The sequence below is a fragment of the Stigmatopora argus genome, chromosome 11, assembly GCF_051989625.1.
Source record: "Stigmatopora argus isolate UIUO_Sarg chromosome 11, RoL_Sarg_1.0, whole genome shotgun sequence".
Classification (NCBI taxonomy): Eukaryota; Metazoa; Chordata; class Actinopteri; order Syngnathiformes; family Syngnathidae; genus Stigmatopora; species Stigmatopora argus.
This window is the reverse complement of record NC_135397.1, coordinates 7,944,129-7,963,997: the sequence shown is the minus strand read 5'-3', so window position 1 is coordinate 7,963,997 and position 19,869 is coordinate 7,944,129. Positions and strand designations below refer to the sequence as shown.

The 19,869-nt window shown below is 39.2% G+C and overlaps 2 protein-coding genes across 7 annotated transcripts in view; both read right to left on the bottom strand.

Annotated features, from left to right (window-relative positions):
* Positions 1 to 31: 31 nt before the first annotated feature.
* On the bottom strand, positions 32 to 12,335 carry rasgrp3 (RAS guanyl releasing protein 3 (calcium and DAG-regulated)). 3 transcript variants are annotated; one of them, XM_077612781.1, is made up of 17 exons: positions 11,582 to 12,335; positions 9,000 to 9,051; positions 8,088 to 8,213; positions 7,853 to 7,952; positions 7,497 to 7,559; positions 7,287 to 7,418; positions 6,803 to 6,950; positions 6,550 to 6,723; positions 6,305 to 6,421; positions 5,934 to 6,212; positions 5,756 to 5,836; positions 4,652 to 4,765; positions 4,453 to 4,568; positions 1,523 to 1,670; positions 1,357 to 1,393; positions 780 to 929; positions 32 to 696 (listed from the first exon to the last, which is right to left on the bottom strand). In XM_077612781.1, exons 3-17 carry the CDS (start codon positions 8,155 to 8,157, stop codon positions 290 to 292), a joined length of 2,136 nt encoding a protein of 711 aa, XP_077468907.1. In that variant the 5' UTR covers positions 8,158 to 8,213; positions 9,000 to 9,051; positions 11,582 to 12,335; the 3' UTR covers positions 32 to 289. The 3 variants fall into 3 exon arrangements, with proteins under 3 accessions (XP_077468907.1, XP_077468908.1, XP_077468906.1); XM_077612782.1 differs by lacking the exon at positions 11,582 to 12,335 and adding an exon at positions 9,798 to 10,218; XM_077612780.1 differs by lacking the exon at positions 11,582 to 12,335 and having other exon boundaries at positions 9,000 to 9,267.
* Positions 12,336 to 12,655: 320 nt separating this feature from the next.
* Positions 12,656 to 19,869, bottom strand: part of ltbp1 (latent transforming growth factor beta binding protein 1) — a 32,610-nt gene continuing 25,396 nt past the window's right edge. For all 4 annotated transcript variants that reach the window (XM_077612777.1, XM_077612774.1, XM_077612775.1 and 1 more), the window contains 9 exons: positions 17,559 to 17,696; positions 16,375 to 16,536; positions 15,876 to 15,965; positions 15,646 to 15,774; positions 14,831 to 14,971; positions 14,589 to 14,765; positions 14,251 to 14,403; positions 13,896 to 14,045; positions 12,656 to 13,819 (listed from right to left, as the gene is read on the bottom strand). In XM_077612777.1, coding sequence (XP_077468903.1) covers positions 13,671 to 13,819; positions 13,896 to 14,045; positions 14,251 to 14,403; positions 14,589 to 14,765; positions 14,831 to 14,971; positions 15,646 to 15,774; positions 15,876 to 15,965; positions 16,375 to 16,536; positions 17,559 to 17,696 — 1,289 coding nt within the window. In that variant the 3' untranslated portion in view covers positions 12,656 to 13,670. The remainder of the gene's footprint in view (positions 13,820 to 13,895; positions 14,046 to 14,250; positions 14,404 to 14,588; positions 14,766 to 14,830; positions 14,972 to 15,645; positions 15,775 to 15,875; positions 15,966 to 16,374; positions 16,537 to 17,558; positions 17,697 to 19,869) is intronic.

The following is a 19,869-nucleotide window of genomic DNA, read 5'->3' as shown; positions in this document are numbered from 1 at the left end:
TCTTTAACCCCCCCCCCCCAAGATGATTTGTTTATATAAAACCTCCAGTAAAAAAGACAATGTATAGTAAGGCCTTTAGCTTAAAAAATATAAAATGTATAGTGAAGCTTTTGTTTAAAAATGTGTTAAATAATTGCCCTAAGTGGAATTATTCTGTTAAAATATAAAAAAATAAGTTATTTAAATATACATACTGCAATCTTTCAACCTTGCCTTGAAATGACTCCAACAAGGACCTGGCTTTGCATGTAAAAATAGAATGTCTCCTCCAAATGCCATCCCTTGTTCCTCAAAGTGCTTCATCCATTACCTTCCCTCTTTGTGCAATCCCGTCATGTGTGCTGTGTGCGAGTTCTCCACGAACAGCCGTCTTCTGCACCCTTCCAGATTTATCGCTGCGCTGCATCAAAGCTGTCTGCCGTTGCTTGTTGTCTCGGTTTTCCCACGAGGCTTGATTTTTGGAGCTTTCTCTGGGAGTCCGGTGTTTGGTTTTAGGGAAGGTGTGGGATCCACTGTCTGCGGCCCCCCAGCTGTGTTCCGACCACAGAGGTTCTGTCTGGGTAGCCTGGCTGATGGTGGCCCTCTGCAGACGCACAGAGATCCTCTGGGCCGAGCCAGTCATCAGGGTAATGCTTTTTGTATCCCGAATAGGATGAGCTGAGGTCGTTGCAGGGAAGCTAAACACCTCGTCCTTGTCTAAAAGAAAAATGAGAATCGCAAAATCATTTTTTTTCCTTATTATTCAATGGGGCCAGCGAAAATGCAAGAGAAGGACTCACCCGTACAAATGTTGAGGGCAGGACTGCCGGGTAAAGAATTGTGTGCGTGTCTGTCAGGGGTTGCAGACCCGAAGGAACAAGAACGCAGCAGCTTTCTGCAAGCCAAAACTAACAGCTCCCGACATTGTTTATGGCAATTGACGCCGCAGTCTGTCGATTGAAAAGTAAATATTGCCTTAAGTTAAACGTTAACCTTTTTAAAAAAATATGCAGATGTAAGTAAAATTATATAGTCCTATCATTTGCTAATCAGAATGTTACTTATTTCCCCCCAAAATATAGACTTCTGCCTAAGCAGCCATATTCATAATGTGGGCATAATTCTACCCTCTAATCTATGAACTTTGAGGCCTTTTCTTTGTAGCAATCATATTACCTTTTTATTAGGGTAAGCTGTTATAAAATAATTGCATAAAAAGTTTGACAATCTATTTCTTTTTATCTTGAACATAAATATACAGAAAGCAAATACAACCGAATAGGTAAAAATGGTTCATGTATCTAATTTAAGATAATATGCTGTATTATAGATAATACAGGGGTACAGTATTTGAAAGATAAAAACTTTTCAAATTACCTTTGCACTTGTAGCCTTGTTTGATGATCCCCCAGAGCTGTAAGATAAGATTAAAATAAATAAGATTCACAAGCACTGGTGAGTGCACCAAATTGCTCCTTCATTACTTGGCTTTTACATGCAAAAACAATCAATGACTGTTCTCTGTTCATTCTCATATACATACAAATCCAGCGCAGTGTTCACAGAAGGTGGGCTTTAGGAATGTCATTTCCTGGAAGTTATGGAGAAATCCCGGACCCATTTTACACTGGAGTAGTGGGTTCGCGCGAAGGAAATATGCTATCATCTCGTCTTTACTGATCAGGCCATCTCTGTTACAAGTGGGGGGGAAGGAAGGATAAGGGAATCAGCCAGGAGGGTCATTTATATAGAAATAATTCAGACAGTAGTAATGCAAGCAGTACACAATATGGCAGTGGTGTGCTGTCAGGGCCTTCAAGGCCTTCTCTGCTGGCCTAAAAAATATCTGAATCATATACTTGTTATATTTGTCCATCAATACTTAATAACAAAATAATTCCAAATTGACTGTTGGCTTCCTTTCATTGCTTTCCCAATGGTTGCACAAAGTAGAGTGTGGCCACTTCGTGGCGTAGAGGTTTGTTCACCTGACTCCCATGTGGGCAGCTGGGGTTCGAATCCCGGTCGGGAAACATTTTCCCTTAATTGTTTCTATATAGTTGTAGTCAAGACCTTCCAATAATGACAAAGTGAAGTGTGGCCAATTTGTGGCCTAGAGGTTCGTTCACCTGACTCCCATGTGGGCAGCTGGGGTTCAAATCCCGCTGTTGTTTGACTGATCACTACACTATGTAGTTCAGTAAATGGATGATCCTTTTTTCATTAAAATAAAGACTTAGTCATTTTTTTCAGCAAAACAATTATGTTCCGGTCAGCCTTCGGCTGACCGGAAGACAGTTGGGGGGGGGGGGGTTCCTGGTGGTGTTCGACAGTCGGCCTTCGGCCGACTGCCGACACCATACAGTCGTTGACTGGCGACACCGGGACGTGAACCCTCGACACCCACGTCGCAGGCAGGTGACTTACCCACTACACCACGAGGCGGCCCGCCTATACATGGTCATTTGGTGCTTTTATTTAAGGAAAGACTGAATGACTTAGTCTTTTTTAATGGCAAAATGGTTCATCGTCCACCGAGATTCGAACCCTGTCTGCCCACACGGCAGGCAGGTGACTTACCCACTACACCATGAGGTGGCACACCTATACATGGTCATTTGGTGCTTTTATTTAAGGAAAGACTGAATGACTTAGTCTTTTTTAATGGCAAAATGGTTCATCGTCCACCGAGATTCGAACCCTGTCTGCCCACACGGCAGGCAGGTGACTTACGCACTACACCATGAGGTGGCACACCTATACATGGTCATTTGGTGCTTTTATTTAAGGAAAGACTGAATGACTTAGTCTTTTTTAATGGCAAAATGGTTCATCGTCCACCGAGAGTCGAACCCTGTCTGCCCACACGGCAGGCAGGTGACTAACCCACTACACCATGAGGTAGCACACCTATACATGGTCATTTGGTGCTTTTATTTAAGGAAAGACTGAATGACTTAGTCGTTTTTGATTGCAAAATGGTTCATCGTCCACCGAGATCCGAACCCTGCCTGCCCACACGACAGTCAGGTGACCGAACCTCTACATTATGAAGTGGCCACACTTCCCTTTGTCGTTATTGGAAAGTCTTGACTACACATAGTTGTTTTATTTAAGGGAAATGACTCCACACCAGGCGTCGAACCACACCTGCCCACATGGCAGTCAGGTGAAAATACCTCTACACCTTCCCAACAAGAGCAAGGTAAGCCACAATATCTCCCGGACTGTAAGTTTTTATGTATGTAGTGTGTGCGCGCGTATACACATATATACACACCAGTGGTGTGCCGTCAGGGCCTTCAAGACCTTCTCTGCTGGCCTAAGAAATATCTGAATAACAGACTGATGTTAATTATATTTTGTCCATGAATAGTTATTAAATAATTCCAAATTGTCTGTTAGCTTCCTTTCATTGCTTTCCCCGCTGGTTGCACTGCTTCCAGATGTGTGTTTTCATATTGAAGCATTTAACCAATCACATTTCAGCCATTATTTTTTGCCAGGGTCAGAAATCTGCCTCAAGGCCTTCACAATCAGTTCTGCAGGTTCTGCTGCATTAAACAAGCGTCAATTAGACTGTTGCTTTAACCAATCGTTATTCGATTTAGTGACACCAAGGCCTTTTTCGCAGGCGTAGGGATACATCATCGCTTTCACCAACTATGATTGGCTTGTGCTAGAGTGGACAAGCCAGAGCTACCAAACTGTATCTGGAGTGAGCTGCACAAGCAAATATATTGTTGTGTTGTTTTAATAGCAGTTTTGTCAACCCACAATGGCTGAAGGAGAAGAAATGGATTTCTTTGCAGATTTACTGTCAAAGCCATTTTCAAGACGGACTTTTCAAGAAAAAAAGCTGGACATCAATAAGAAAAGTCAGACAAACCCAAAGCAAGCAAGCCTTTCACAACCGGGAAGGAACATTTTCAGGACTAAATTGAAAAAAACTTATGCCAGATATACGATAGTACAGGCTCGACTTTCAGCATTAGCTTTGATGGCCATAGAAAAGGAGGAGGGAAGAAAGGAGGATGGATAGTGTACAGGTAAAAAGGATTTTGGTGAGTAAAATATGGCTCTATTCCTAAATAATATTTCAATTGTATGAGGTTATTATTGATGATTTTTATGTGTCGCAGCTGTGGCTGCAGTAGAGGTTTCATAGCCATAAAATAGTTTTTGAGGGTTGGATTGATTCCGACAGCTGAAGGCGTCGCTAGGAAATTCACGGACCGCCACTGCAATATGGTAATTGGGCTAATCGGTTTGGTACCCATGTCTGCATTGCGATACTAATAGAAAATGTTCGATAGGTACTGCACTGTTATTTAGAACATTTCATTGTACATGTACATGCATTGATCATGGATATTCAGGTTCATAGGAAATTGATTGAATAAGTTAAAATGGTGTGATATTCAGTCACAAACTCTTAAGACTCTAAAAATGCAGATTTCAAACGGTACTCACTGATCTTTGTCCAAAACGCAGAACGAGTCGAGGAAGGGAAAGTTAGCGGCAATGTTTTCAAAGTCTTCTTGGGAAATATAACCATCGTGGTCGGGGTCATAATTCCTGAACACTGACTGTTGGAAGACAAGTCGAGAGAAAATGGAGTCACTCTGACCTGGTTTCACGCTTAACTTTATCTAGCAGAGTGAGCACTCACATCCACCACTTTCCTGATGTGTTTATTGACCACGGAGGGATCTGGTTTGGTGGTGACACCCAAGGCCCAGTCTAGTGGTACAAGAGGCTTATTGGAAGTTGTAGGAGAAGTGGGCTGCAAGAGGACACGGACAAAGGACTTCTGTCATACTCAAATGATTCAAAGGCTAGAGGAAATTTAATACTTACGGTTAAGATTTGGAGAAGGTTTTTACGAATGAAGAAAAATTGAACAATAATCAAGGGTGTCAAACTCGTGCTTTTGCAGGCCATCTCATGGTTAGAATTAAATTATGTCTGCCACAATTCACTATTAGACCTACAGGGTATTCCAAAATGTTTGACCCCATTTCGTAGGCCAATAATTTTGAGAATTTTCGTTGGAATGACCTCAAATTTTCACAGCTTGTGTAGAAACAATTCAAGTTTCTGTGTGTAATGTTTGACATTTGTATCTCTTCAGGCCGTTTACTTCAAAAGAAGAGGCATTTTGCGTGTTAGAGTATGCTTGGACTCAGTCACCCAAGATGGTGCAGCCTGCCTGCCTTCACAAATTTTGCAAAGAAGGCACCAATTACAAAACCAATTAAGACTTGGCGGGGCACCAGAGTGTTGGTGTGTCGGGGGGTGGACACACCAGGATTCTTGCTGCGACTCGGATTTGAACCCACGTCACCAGACCTGTGAGGATGCGGGGCTGAAACGCACTAACTACCTTGGCCCCGGGCGGAAAACCCTGTATATTTTGTACTCATCATTTTTTTAATAGAATGTGAAAGTGTTTTTATTTCATTTCATTAAATGTGTAAAAAATGTAAATATTAAGTTTTCATTTTTTTTCAATTAAAAAAAAAAAGAAAAATGTAAATAGTCTTTTTAAAATGTATTTTTTTTTTATCATAATACACTTATATTATTATTCTTTTTTATTGCCTTTTTTACTCTAAAGGACACAAATAATAAATATTTTCTAATTTCTATAGTTTTCCATCCATCACTGAGGACCACGGAAATTCGATTCAAGTGAAAACATGATTACAACAAAATGACGTGGCGGCCCAGATCTGCCTGGAATTTCACAATGGTGGTTTACAAGGCAACTTACCAGCGATTTTGGATTCCGAGGTTCCCTGAGCAACGACAACTCGTAAATCTCATCCTCGGTGTAGTAAAGATCTAAAGAAAGCTGGGAATGTTTGGGGTAATCAGCATGTACAGATTTTTTTCATCCAAAAGTATCAAATATTTGTATCCAGTTGAGCAAGACACGAGTACTGCCTCACCGTTAGCAGGTAGATGAGGTCCATGTTGGGCTCCACTTGGGCCACGCTGCTCTGCAATGACTCTAGCTCATTGAAGGTGGCGTAGAGCTGCTGCATTTTCACTAAGTTCACCTTATTACTGCCTGCCACCCAGTCAGGGAAGACCACGTGCATGGCTATGAGGTCTTTCAGGTGCACACCCAGGATGGGGATTTTAAAGCCTTGACAGTCATTGAAGGCCTTGCGGTAGATGGAGTAGTTATTGTTGGAAGAAACCAGTTCTGTCATCTCACGCCACATCTGGGTTTGGATTCACGCCGTTTAGCCAAAGAGCAAAGGAGCGAGTAAGTGACGATCACGTCCAAGTTTGGGGATCGGAGCCGTTCACTTACCTTCACTACCTCCATAGATAGATAGGATTGCGTCTCCTTCAGGCGAGAAATGGAACTGTGGCTCAGTCCTCCCACCACCGCCATTAAAGTGTTGAAGTTCTGCAGCTGTAGAAGTTTCTAATAGGATGAAGACTTTTGTTGTAAATTATCCCCTGGATTCATTATTAAGATTTTATAATTCAATGACACACTCTAACCAATTGTTATTTGTTAATAGGACAGCCGCATCTTTCAGGAGAACTTACCTGAGCAACGTGGATGTATTTAGTGATCACCTCTGCCCTGGTTGGAGGTGTCAGCTTGCTTAACACCATGAGTTGGACCCACTGGGAAACTCCGTTGAAGAGAGCAATGGAGCGTTCCAGTGTTGGATTGTCCACCAGGCAACCGTGGATCACGTAGCTCTTATAATCGGGAAACTGGAGACAGAAACCAAAGTACAGCAGAGTGATTTGCAATGGAAAAATGTTGGAAAATAAGGCAAAGAAATGTACGTACCGATATCCTCCTGATGGATTTAAACTCTAAATACGTCATGTGTTCCGCCAGCTCCATGGCTTCCAGGTGGTCAAACAAGAGCGAAGCTTTTCCTTTCTTCACGTGCTTTTTACGCTGCGTCAATTTCCGCATCCAATCATACGAAGGACTGCAGGAACCATTCATTGTGAGAGAAATAGGGGGTAGCGGTTAGCTTAAACGCGGAAATGTCATGCTGATGAGTCTTCAAAATTAGACGAGGCTCCCAAAAATTGGATGTCGTAGTAATGATTCAATCATTTTCATCTTTGTGCATCATTCAGTTGTAACTTTAGTCTTCAAATGAGTGAAAAACTAAGGCTGGCCGACTTAGTAATTAATCTCACGCTACTAATAGTGATTAAAATGTTGCAATTATTGCCCAGCCCTAATAAAAACTATGCTTTACCAGGTACAGGTCCATTTCTCTCTGCGAGTCATACCGTAAAAAGTCCATCTGACTTACATGGTAGAGATGTCGATAAGCTTGAAATGCTCCTCACAACTGAGCTTTTCCGCGACTTCTCGGAATTCCTCTGTTATCCTAATCAGACCCAAGTCCAGGTTGAACTCTGCAGGGAACGTCCCTATCCAGTACCTAGACACATTATGATATGATATTACACATCTGTGACTTTGTGATCATTCTTGAAAGTGTGTGATTGACATGTCTTACCTCATCAAGTAACAAATCTTCAGCCTCGTTTTCTGGCAGTCATCATCGTTGCAGTCACGGTACGTATCATTTAGTCAAGGTTTTGTTGTTGTTGAATTGTTTTTAAAAATAAAATAAAATGGATAGGTAGAACCAAACATGCATGATATATGATTAAGGTAAATGTCAATGGCTAAATGACAGCTTTCAGGCCCTCCCACTTTACTCCACCTACTTGTGATGGACTCATTTAAATTCACAGCAAAAGAATGTAAGGTGCTCCTTTAAAAAAACTCTGTCGCATGGTTATCACAATTTCACAAACGCGATTGCACGTCTATTGCCGCCAATGGCAGCCAACATGTTCGTAGGGATATATCATCAGCAGTTTTCCAGCCAGTTCCGAAGATGTAACATACCAGCGGTGCATCAGCAGAAGAATACGAGGGAGGTTGGACTGCAGCTCTCCGTTGTCATCTGTGAAACAAGTAAAAGGATAAAGACAAAAAGCCAAGTCAGCGAATTGCAATTTTTGAAATTGGTCATAACTCAAGGACTCCCTGTAATATAAGAGAAGCATCAACACTTCAAATGTCATTGTGCATCACTCACCAAATGCATTGATGCATTCATTTAAGAGAGCGTCAAGAGAAGCCGCCTTTCCCAATGTTGAAGATCCCATGTTGATTGGTCAGTAGAAGGACAAAGGTCACAGTTCTACACCAGTCTGCTCTGTTTCTGCAGAATACAAGCGTGTTATCACTTGCTCTTTCAAATACATAAGGTAAAACTTTAGATTATGCGAACAATATCTCCCTTTAAATGATTTAAAATATAGACCACAATGTTAACATTTTGGTAGTGTGGACTACATGACTCAAAATGTGATGTCCACAAATGTTGAGGCCAGATTGAAATTATTATTGTAATATTTTAATAGTGAACGCATGTTTATTTCCCAGCTTGAGTGCCCAAGCAGTTGATCAGTCATTTAAAAAAATATAGTGTCATCATTAGCCTCAAAGAATCAAAAAGCAGCTCTGAAATATCTTTGTCGTTACTTTTACTGCTTTTTATTGCTCGAATGCACGTTATAGTCAGCTGTGCCCCTTAGCATGACTTGTTCTCTGCCGAGTTACAATGGGTCACTGTGTCCCTGCCTCTGATTTGCAGATGCATCATAATGTGTGTTTGTTTATGTGCAATCTGGCTTCTAAGCACACTGATCAAACAGTCTTGAAAAAGCAAAAGCAGAGCCTTGACACGCGTCAAAATCTATTTTGAGCCTTTATTTTCCAAAACAAGAGTGGAAAACTTAACACAGACTTGCAACTCGTTCAAATTGCATTGACCACAGTGCTATTGATGAAAAAAAAGTCCCTAACTGCCGCTTTAGATGACATAGTAAAAAAAAACAGCTGCTCCTGACATCTTGCATGCAATTGAAAACAGGAAGCAAGGTCACCATTCACCAAATGTGCCATAAACTAAGACCCCCAGTGGAAATAATAGAACGGCTCTTACCCAGTGAAAAGCAGAATGTGAAGAAACTATCCGTCCCAGCGAGACCGCCAAACTGTGGACGACATTTGAACGCTGATTAGAGGAGAGCGTACGATATGACCTCCTCTTCCTCTTGTTAGTAAACACAACGACCCTGAGCAGCGGGATCTCTGCCATGTGACCACCCACCAACACACTCACGCGCATGCACACACACTCACCACACACACACACACACATAGTGGCTGGGACATTGCATTGACTGCCATTGTAAAAATATACTCATTCATTCAATACAGTATTCCAAAAGAAAGACCAACATTTCAGCAGAAAACAGAAAGTTAACATAAACCTGAGGCCTTGTGGACTTCCTGTGGGTGGCTCCATTTTTTTTACCTAGGTCTACAATGTCTTGTATGTCTTGTGTCTGTATTCCTACTGCAACCAAGAAATTTCCCGAATACGGGATGAAATAAAGTTCTAACCTAACCTAGTGTACAATAAGTTATAGTTATATTGATGTGGCCTCAAGATTATATCACTCTATTCATGAATATTTACAATGAATACAATGGAATAGAATAGAGCATACAAAGTACAATGAAATTAAACCCCAAACCAAAGACTTGAATAAAGCCAACTTTGCATCAAAAGTGGTTAACAATGAACACTTTAGGACATCTGTCACCATCATTCATATTTATGACAGGTGTCAAGTCACAATCACAAAAAACATTCAAATAAACTGTAGTAGCCCTCTCATCATACTAACAGATTAGAGATAGAATAAACATAAATCTCAAATCACACTGCACATACCTCATTTACGATTAGGCTGTCGATGATTTAAACCGCGAATATTCAATGTTTGGAATATTCCCTCTCTGTGAAAGCCTTCAAAAGTCTGCGCCACCATTGCGAGCAGCTTCACATTCATTTGACACCGTTCCCATTTCACAACATGTTTGTCCATATGGCCATGAGACTTCCGTCCATTGTTTGCCCAACTTAGTTTTCCTGCCTGCGTGAATTGGCTTGCCTGAAAGGGCGCTAAATTTAGGCAAGGTGGGGTGGAAAAGCGAAGCAGGAAATGTACAAAACCTGCATCCAAATATGTTGTCGTCCTATCAAATTGATGCTACTTTGACCACACTGATGAATGTTCCAAATGAGCAAAACATTATGAGTGACTCATTCTTCCCTAATGCTTCTTCAATTTGTTATTCCGCTCACTTCCCAAGCCCAGTGCTTATTGAACATGTTTGCGCGTGTGTCCATTGTTTTAGATTGGTGTGAGAGGGTCAGCCCATCCCATATTCCTCTGTGATGACGTTGTTTGCATTGTTTTGTCTCTATGGGCTTCTAAAAATGTCTGCCCTAAACAAAAACACACTGACCGCACATCCTGCTGCCTGGCCGCACAAAATGAACACAAGCCCAACTTTTATTGTTTTGTTCTTTCAAAAGGGGGTTAGGAGATTGGTCGCCCGGTGTTCGTGCGTTTGCCGAGGACAGCGCCATCATTGATGGCTTTTCTCGCCATTTGGAGTGTAAAATGCTAGTTTTTTTAATATGCCCAACCATTGACTAGGAATTAGTTCAGGATGGATCCCACTATGAACCCAATGAGGTATGGTGAGATTGATAGGTTGAATAGACATCAGAGGTGTAAAAATATGTTTTAAGTGGGCACGCTTTGGACACACTTGGTCAAAATTTTTAAGTCTTTCTCATTCAGCGAAATGGTGAAAGGTTGTGACTGTGAACAAATCATTTAGGATCAAATTGAATTGACAATTATTTTGATAGTTGATCATTTAGAGATTTTGGAAGCAAAAATGGTCAAATGGCTTTTTTGAGCCTTGTGATAGCAAATGTTGTCTCAGTTATTTATAATATGGAAAAAGAGTTTTAAAAAAATTCAATGTTCAAATGTAAAAATGTCAATTCATTCATGCCTCTAAATTATGATTAAAACATGAAGTTAGTGAAAAAAAATACTTTTATATTTCTTAAATGTGTTTACATTTTGTAATTTGGAGGAAAAAAAAAGAGGGGGATAAAATGATTTAGTGGTATTTAATTTTTACTATGAAAAAACAAAGTATGAATCTGAAAATAATATTTATTTCTTTATGTGTCTAAAAATATATATTTCTTGGTCCTCAATATTTAACTGAGAACTACTAAAACTTTCATTACATTTTATTTGAGCTAGAAACATGAAGTGAATACGCATAATTCACTTTAGTGGCCCACACAAAAAGAACTTGTGGGCCAGATTTGGCCCTCAGGCAACACGTTTGATACCCCTGCTCACCAAAATTAACCCATTATTGAGAACAATGACTAAGGAGAAAACTAAAAACATATGCAAAACATAACCAGCACTTTAGTGATCTATGACACAAATTTATAATGCCTAATTTATGAGGCATTGTAAATGTTCTAAAACATCCAAAAGCACACTTCTATTTCTAAATTCATGCTACAAATAAATATAAATATCATTTCTATTAAGATTCTCAAAATACCGCCACCACAAAAATGCACGAGTAGCATAAAAGAGTTACCAAGAGTAGTAATGTGAAGGGGAGACTTACCCTTCACTGAGCCACGCCAACTGTTATGCATCCCATAATCCCCCGGTGCTCGCAGAGTCAAAAATATGGCATTACATGAGGAGCTGAACTCTATGCAGCAACTTCCATGTGCACACCCTCTCCGTCTGTCCGTTCGTCCATCTGTCTGTCACACTTGGCATCTATTAATAGATTGTCGGTTGACTGGGGAACAAAGGTTAGCTGCTGGACAGCGACAGTACTGGTGTGGAGCACTCAGATCATGGAAACCCACATATTTACATTCGGCTGCCTTTGACAACTCTAGGCGTCCAACCCATTTTGATAGAGAGCGGGTGGCAGGATCATCCGATCACTGCCAACCCTCCCAGTCATAATGGATTGTACATCTAGCACCGCCCCATGGCACAGCAAGGTGAGCATTTGCAGACGTCTTCCCAGTTTAACTCCTTCATGCCTGAATTTCCATTTAACAAATATACGAAAGACATTAGAGGAATACACAAGTACATTAAATAATAGTAATAGATAATACTAAATATAGAAAGTTAAATTGAAAGAGTAAAGCTAAAAAAATAGTCAAAAATCATGAAAAGGTAAATATATTATAGATAAATGAAAAAAATATACATTTAGGAGTTTTGGAGAACATTTGTAAAATTATAAAAATGATAAATTAATAATAACATCAACATCAACATGTGCCCGGCTTTAATTCAGAAGGGGGAAAGAGACATTTGACATGTTCACAGAATTTAAATATCCAAATAGAATTTAAATATCCATATTCACTTTTACTAGATGGGCTAAACAACCAGTTTTCCCAGTTTGTCAATATGTGAACATTACAGGCTTTGTGTAGACACAAAGACGTCGTTAAAAAACATACAAATACATTTGTGTTTATATTCTCCATAAAGTAAGACAAAACATTAAAGGTCAAGTAATTAGCTGTTTCATTTTGGGTGATTTCTAGTGCAGAAAACACAACGAAAATCTCTCTGAAATGGAAATGTATGTAGGAACATTGCATAGAAACTAAACTCAAGTTTAAAAAAAAGTCATATGAAGGCATATTTACTGACAAAATAAATATAGATCTGCAAATGTGTCATTTAATCTGAGCATAATTGTGACAATAAAAGGCTTCCATCTCAATCAATTTCCATCTATTAAAAAACATTCATGTTCGTCTACTAAATCTGTTCATGTCTGTATAATCTTCTGTAACAGATTTTAGTTGTTGCATATATAACCATGTAATCATTTTGTATAGATTTGTATTGATTGAATTGTGTTAACTTAAAGGGGAAGACAACAATTTTGTCTAATAAATTGGGGAAAAAAAACACAGAATTTCATTTTTATGATGTGCTATGGTAGAGAAAATAAACAATATTTTCAGGAATGGGAACAGACATTTTATTGATTACTTTGACTATTTCAGCCAATCAAAGAAGTATCCCAAATTGCATGCCCTACCTTATTATATCATTAATATCCATTATCATAGGCACCTGCGCTAGATGTCTGATGCTCACTGTGAGCCAATGGGACGAGTGCTGTCACTTGGTGGCCAATTTGTGTCGGGGCTGCTCGATAAATAACATAAAATGACGAGAATAAAATCGGTACATAATTTATTTTTACATCCCGTGAAAGTAGTGTTTCGTTCGGGTCGGGGGACTTTGACTTTTGGCGACGTAAGTTCGGTGTGAAAAATTGATAATTATTGAAATACTTTTGTTTCTTTGATTCCTGTTGATTAAACTTTGATGAGAATAACTTTATATGGTGACTATAGGTGACAGTTCTAAATTAGAACTATTTCAGATAGTAGTGAGTCTTGAAATCTTTGCAATGCAAAAAGTGTGCCAAAGCTCAAAAACGGTTGCAAAACACTGAAATCGCTGAATCAACAGACATAAAAACTGATGTTTGATTCATTGTGTTTTAAAATTTGTTATGACCGAATCAAGACAATTCTGGTAAAGCTTCTGATTGAAACGTAATGTATTTTTAAAATTGATGTTTGTTTATTTTTCAAATGTATTTTTGCAGGTGCGTGTAGTTTTACAGTCTCTTGTCGCCAGGTCCAGTCAAACCACACTCACTGTGTCGTCGCCACGCAATAATTTGGTTTTTCGGAAGGCGTGAAGCCCGGCAGGCACACGCACCGGTACGAACCCACAGTGTTGATGCATTTTGCATTTCTACACAGCGACATGCGATGGTTGAGCTCCGAGCATTCGTTCACATCTGCGGATAGAACAAAGAGAGGCACTTACGAAATTGTTTTGGGAGGATATTGTTGACCGATCGACTGCTTTTCTACCAATGCAGGCCATGCGGGGCAGGTCCAGCGTGTAACCGTCAAAGCATTCGCAGGTGTAACCTTCTTGGACGCGGACACATCGACCGTTATCGCAGCCGTTCAATATCCCGCACTCCTCAGCTCCCAAACCTTCAAAAGCCTTGAAAGGATCTGTGACATATATAACGTTGCACAGCCACATAAACACAACGTAGCTTGCTTTGAAGTAAATGCTATGATGGTGAGCTTAAATTGTTTTGGACGGCGACTAATCAAAGTTTTCCAGTATGGAAAGTGTGGAGAGTGAACACTCATTTAACGGATTGGCAGGATCTGATTACCCCCAGAGCCCACATACTCAGACTTCGGTACTTACATTCCTTATTGTCGTAGAATGGCAAAGCCGGATGTTCCTCGGGGGATGGTGAATAGTCTAAACCGGCATCGTATTCATGAACTGGACCGGCGACAAGGGCATCGCGGCCGTAAGAATGCCGGCCGCCAAGGTTACACATGGATGCGTAATCCCCTATAATAGTAATTCAAAAATCAAATGAGTGAGTGTCGTCATGGTTGCAGAATTTTTCACCAAATAATTAAACATTTATGAAATCGTAGCCTATCAATATTGTGATATACTGTAAAATAGCCCATAGTGATTTTTTTTTCATGTCACACAGCACTATTATGAAGTGTATAATACAAAGTACGCACCTGTATTTTTGTGCGGGCATAAGGCACATTCCATTCCCCATGCTTCTCCATAGAGACAGCAGCACTCTGTGAATGTTGTCTTCCTGTCAGGACCCATGGGCAAAGTGCATGTCATGGATTCTGTCACCTTTTGCCAGCAGATACCCTGGAAGTCCATTTGTCCCATTTCATGTTGCTCTGGGGGCAGACACGCAGTAATTCAGTCATTCATCCTAATGATACTTGTTGTACCAAAGTCTTACCAGCCACATCAGCAACAAAAATGCAGCTGTTACTGTTAGGATCCAACACCATAGGATGATTGCAGTAACAAATGTAAGACCCTTCAGTGTTCAAACATTCAGCTCCAATACACACAGACTCATCAAGGCACTCATTTATGTCTGTCAGAAAAATCAGAGACAAAGGTTCAAATGAAATTATGTTTTAAGGGTGTTGTTTGTTTGATTGTTGTCCCCTATAACTGTGGGAAAAATTTGTTTTACTAAGCATAATAATTCAAATATGAATTATTAAACATAATAATTCAAATATGAATTATTATACGTGGTAATTTATGTCGTTTTTTTGCATTTTTCTAATTAATTGAATCTCTCACTTTTCCTCATGCAAGCATGTTATGCATGCAATCAGAGAATATAGTGAATATAGTATATATATATATATATATATATATATATATATATATATATATATATATATATATATATATATATATATATATATATATATATATATATATATATATATATATATATACATATACATATACATACACATACACATACACATACATATACATATACATGTATATATATATATATATGTATATACATATATAAGGATTTTCTTGCCGTCTTAATCAGCAATTACAGCTAGCTTCTATTAATGAGAAAAGCTAACAATCGTACAGATTTGCAACTGCTACTGTGAATATGCCAAATATTGTAAATATCAGAAAAATATCCTTAAAAAATACCACTAATCTGTAAAATGTTCTATTCAATCCTTTGAGAGTATATTACCTACTATTGATGAATAGCACTCACATACACACCTATGCATTCCATCTTGGTAGGGTCATAGTCCTGTCCTGTCTTGCAATAACACTCATAGCTGCCTAATGTGTCTTGACAGAAGCCTCCCTTACACACCTCCTGGCCAAACAACGTGCACTCATCTGCATCTGAAATAAACAAGTCAATTATTCCAGCATGCAGTATGATATCACATTTTATTCATTTCTACATCCATGTGTTGCTAAAATGTCACATTTGCTTAACTTACTTTTGTAGCTGTCAGATGTAGGGACTTCATAAAGCAAATCTCCACTTGGAATAAATCCTTTTCCAGATGGACACATTTGGTTGAATTGGTCTGGAGGAACAAGGTCGAAATGTGCGTATTAACTCATCGGCTGCTAGCTCTGCTCTAAAAATGAACAGGGTTACCCCCAGGGCTTTCAGGCATTCTTTATAAGCCTGGTGGGCTTTTTTTTCTTTTATAGCTCCTCGCTAGGCCAAAACAGTGCTACAAAAGAAAAGTGTTTTGACCCTGTCTGTTAACGCGGTTGAATCCACAATGGCGACACTTTACGCAGTATTTGTGTAGTAAACCCTGAATAAATCCTTTTTACATTGACCTTAGCACATTGCCACTTACAACACTGATACAAAAGAAACACATTTCCAACCTGCATACTACTGTAACAGTTTGAATGTTATTTAGCACAATCGTAAATGAAGTCACTGTCTGCCATCGACTGCCAGTTCACAATAATACATACCTGTGCCATTGACAGGGCAAGGGTAAACCTCACAGTTGTCCCCCCAGCCGGCTCCCAGAGTGCAACAGCACTCTTGCAGTGTGACATGGCTGGTGAGCACACTCTCACATAAGTTCTCATCATTCAGACGGAAGTAGCACTCTTTACGCTCTATAGATGGCACTGAAGGAGAAAGACAAGGCAGATAAGAAGGTTTGGACCACAATGTCAGAGGGATTGAGCATCTATCATGTAAATAAAAAAAATCAGAAGAGTTGACTCATTTTTTACCTAAACCTTTGGGACGATATTTTGTTTAAATACACCTAAAAAGATACACAAACATACAGAGTATGTGTAGCTTTGGATTAGCAATTGTGCCACCTGGGGGTTGCCTAAAGGTGTTTCCAGGTGATATAGTTGTTGTTCTTGTGGGCACTGACTTATAAGTCCTACTACTCTGACATTCATGAACCAATCATCTTTAAACCTGGAAGTCACGTAGCATGGGCCAGTATCTATCAACCCTCGGAGCTCGATTTATGTATCATAATTGCAGAATCATGGATAAAATTTAGCCAGTAGAGGGCAGCTTCAGCCTGTAATAGCGCACACATGCTAATTTTTAAAATGAACTTACTACAAATTATGAAACAATAATTTAATTCATGTTTATTGGTAATTGAGTTTCATTTCGCCAAATAGAAATGCCAATGGCCTATTATTACAGCTGTAATTGAAAATTACTAAGAGCAACATATAAGTATCTTGATGTAAGATGAACTGATTTTGCTTCTGTGTGCACGTTAGATCCTCAATAACATAAAATAGCATACAATATGAAAATTATCTCCAGACAAGTACTTGGACGTGAAAATATAGTCAAAAATGTTTGACATTTGACAGGGCATCATTAAGGTAACCTTTTTTTATTTTTCCTTTTCAGTGAGTGTGTTGCTATGGTAACATAAATATACTAAATTTACTAAATGAGTATAATAATATCTTGAAATGATTGCATCCCGTTTTGGTTTGCCAGCCTAAGATTTTAAGTGTCTCAGCCTTACCACCACTACGAAAAAATTCAGGAGTCACCACTGAAGATTATGGTCTTTCAAAGGCCAAGCATATCATGATATATCATGAAGATAACGTAAAGTGCTATGATTTAGGGAATAGCGTATTACAAGATTAAAAGCAGTCACCTGTGGGAACAGGCTCACATCTAGCCACCATGGCATTAAAGTTCTGGCCGCTGGGACACGTGCAGCTGAAGGAACCTTCATTGTTAACACACAGGGCTTCTCCACAGACACTATTCAGCAGTTCACATTCATTCACATCTGTAGGGAGCAAAATGTTATAAATGAATGATTAAATAAACCAATACACGCAATATGAATATGTTTGCATTTTGGTTTTGGTCATCCACCTGCCATTTATCCAAAAGTAGTTATAACACATTTAGTGTTAACTTTAACTCTTCAAATGATTAAAAAAATAATAATAATAATTTAGATTTCTAACAGTGTCATTTTTAGCACCAAATGACCTGGAAGGTAGTGATAAATCCTACAAATCTGGTTTAGAATGTTAATGGTCTTGATGAGTACACAGCTCAGAATACATTAATCATACATATTAGTCATTTACAGTGCGTATCATAAATAGTCATCTCTTCAATTCATTCTAAATTGGATTCAATAGATTTTCAACCTCATTTTTTTTTCATGACACTTCATAATGACAAAGTCACAAACAGTTTATTAGGTACAGCAATTTTATGTGAATGAATAATTGCATCCTTCATTAAAAACTTACTAAAACCCACCTTCCAAATCAAATTTCGACTAAGGTAGCTGACAGTGAATGATCATATTTTACAGCTATTGACAGTGATAACTGTCTGACTGGGATGATAACAGCGATTCAGGTGGGCACTACTTGTACATTAATGGTTTAATGATGCAATTGCGTCATTTTAGATATTGTTTAGTATCACCGCATGCATTTAAAAAAATGTCACTCAACAATTATTATTAGGATCACGGCAAATAGCATGTTATTAATCTTTGTCAACCTCTGGGATGTGATTCAAAAATCATGGTTTTAGAATTCGCTCACTATTTTTGTTGAGTCTGGACGCCTGCATAACAAATTGAGTATTGTAAGAGGCCTGAGCTCTTTCCCCCAAAAATAATAGTTGAAATTCAAAGTGTGTCACTAAGTTAGCCGACCTTGATTTCGACCACCACATTTAATCTTCGTAGGTTTTCTTGACAGATTCATCCCTCTGACAGGGCAGTACGGGGAACCTCTAATTAAATTGGGTGTTGAAATCGAATGGCGGATATTTGAGAAGGAAATGTTGAAGGAGATTTTACAGGGTGCAAAGGGGTAGACCGCAAGAAGACCGTGAGAGACTGAAGTAGGATTAAGTAGACAACGAGGGGAGAGAAAGTAATAGAAAACAGAAGTTTCAGGGAGAGCGGCTCTCGACAGAGAGGAAGGAAGACAGCTAGACAAGAAGCATTCGAAATGGTTAGCGGTACACCACCACTGCACGATTGTGTGCTGGTTTGTAAGTGAGTCCATCTGTTCTAGCCGCACTGCAGTGAAGGCTTGGCAGTGAACGAGGCAGCTGGCTGGACCGAATTTAGCTGCAACCCAGCAAGACTGCCAGAGGACAGATGGGAAGTTTGTGTGTTTAAAACACACTCTGCATGGAATTGGAGAATTGTGGTGATTACGGTGGAGTAAATTGCCACTGGGATAGCAGAATGCGGGAAGGTTCATTGTGCCTAGGACTAATCGGAGCAACATGTTTCCAATTAGAATCCACTCGTCAAATGTACACTTTTTAAGCAATTGGACGAAGAAACACTGGATGTTTTGTACTTCAAATTATTTGAAGGACACAACACAAAAGTCGGTTGGTGTTATTGATAACATTTCTGAACAGTTACGATGCCAACAGCAATTAACAGTCTTCAACATTTGGGCACTGATTAACCGAATGAGATTATGGATATTTATGTGGCATCCTTACAACATACTAACTTCTGCTATTAACTAGGGCACTATTTATTTTACAAAGCAATCACTGTAAAACCTTGGCAATCAGCAATGAAATCGGCAGCTTTATAGTCGTAGCAAGATAACAATGATAAAATGTATGAACCAGACTGCAAGTTTTGGCACCCAAACTTGTTCTAACTGATAAAAAGCGACTAATAGATACAATAATTGTGGTTGACTAATGTGGGATCAGTATTAGAGATTGTCATGGGCAATGTTCCCCCTAAACTGCGCACTACTCTCGTCTTCTCAGCGCACAGCAAATCATATGGAGCGCACAAAATAAAATCACATTTTTTTTTTTTTTTAAGCTGTGAGGACGACGCGCAAACCACTCATCTGCCGGTTGGCCCATTCATAGATATTAATCATTACATTTTATTATTACTAAATCATTTATGTGTAGTAGACATGCACCTGCTTATCGCAGGTGTGATA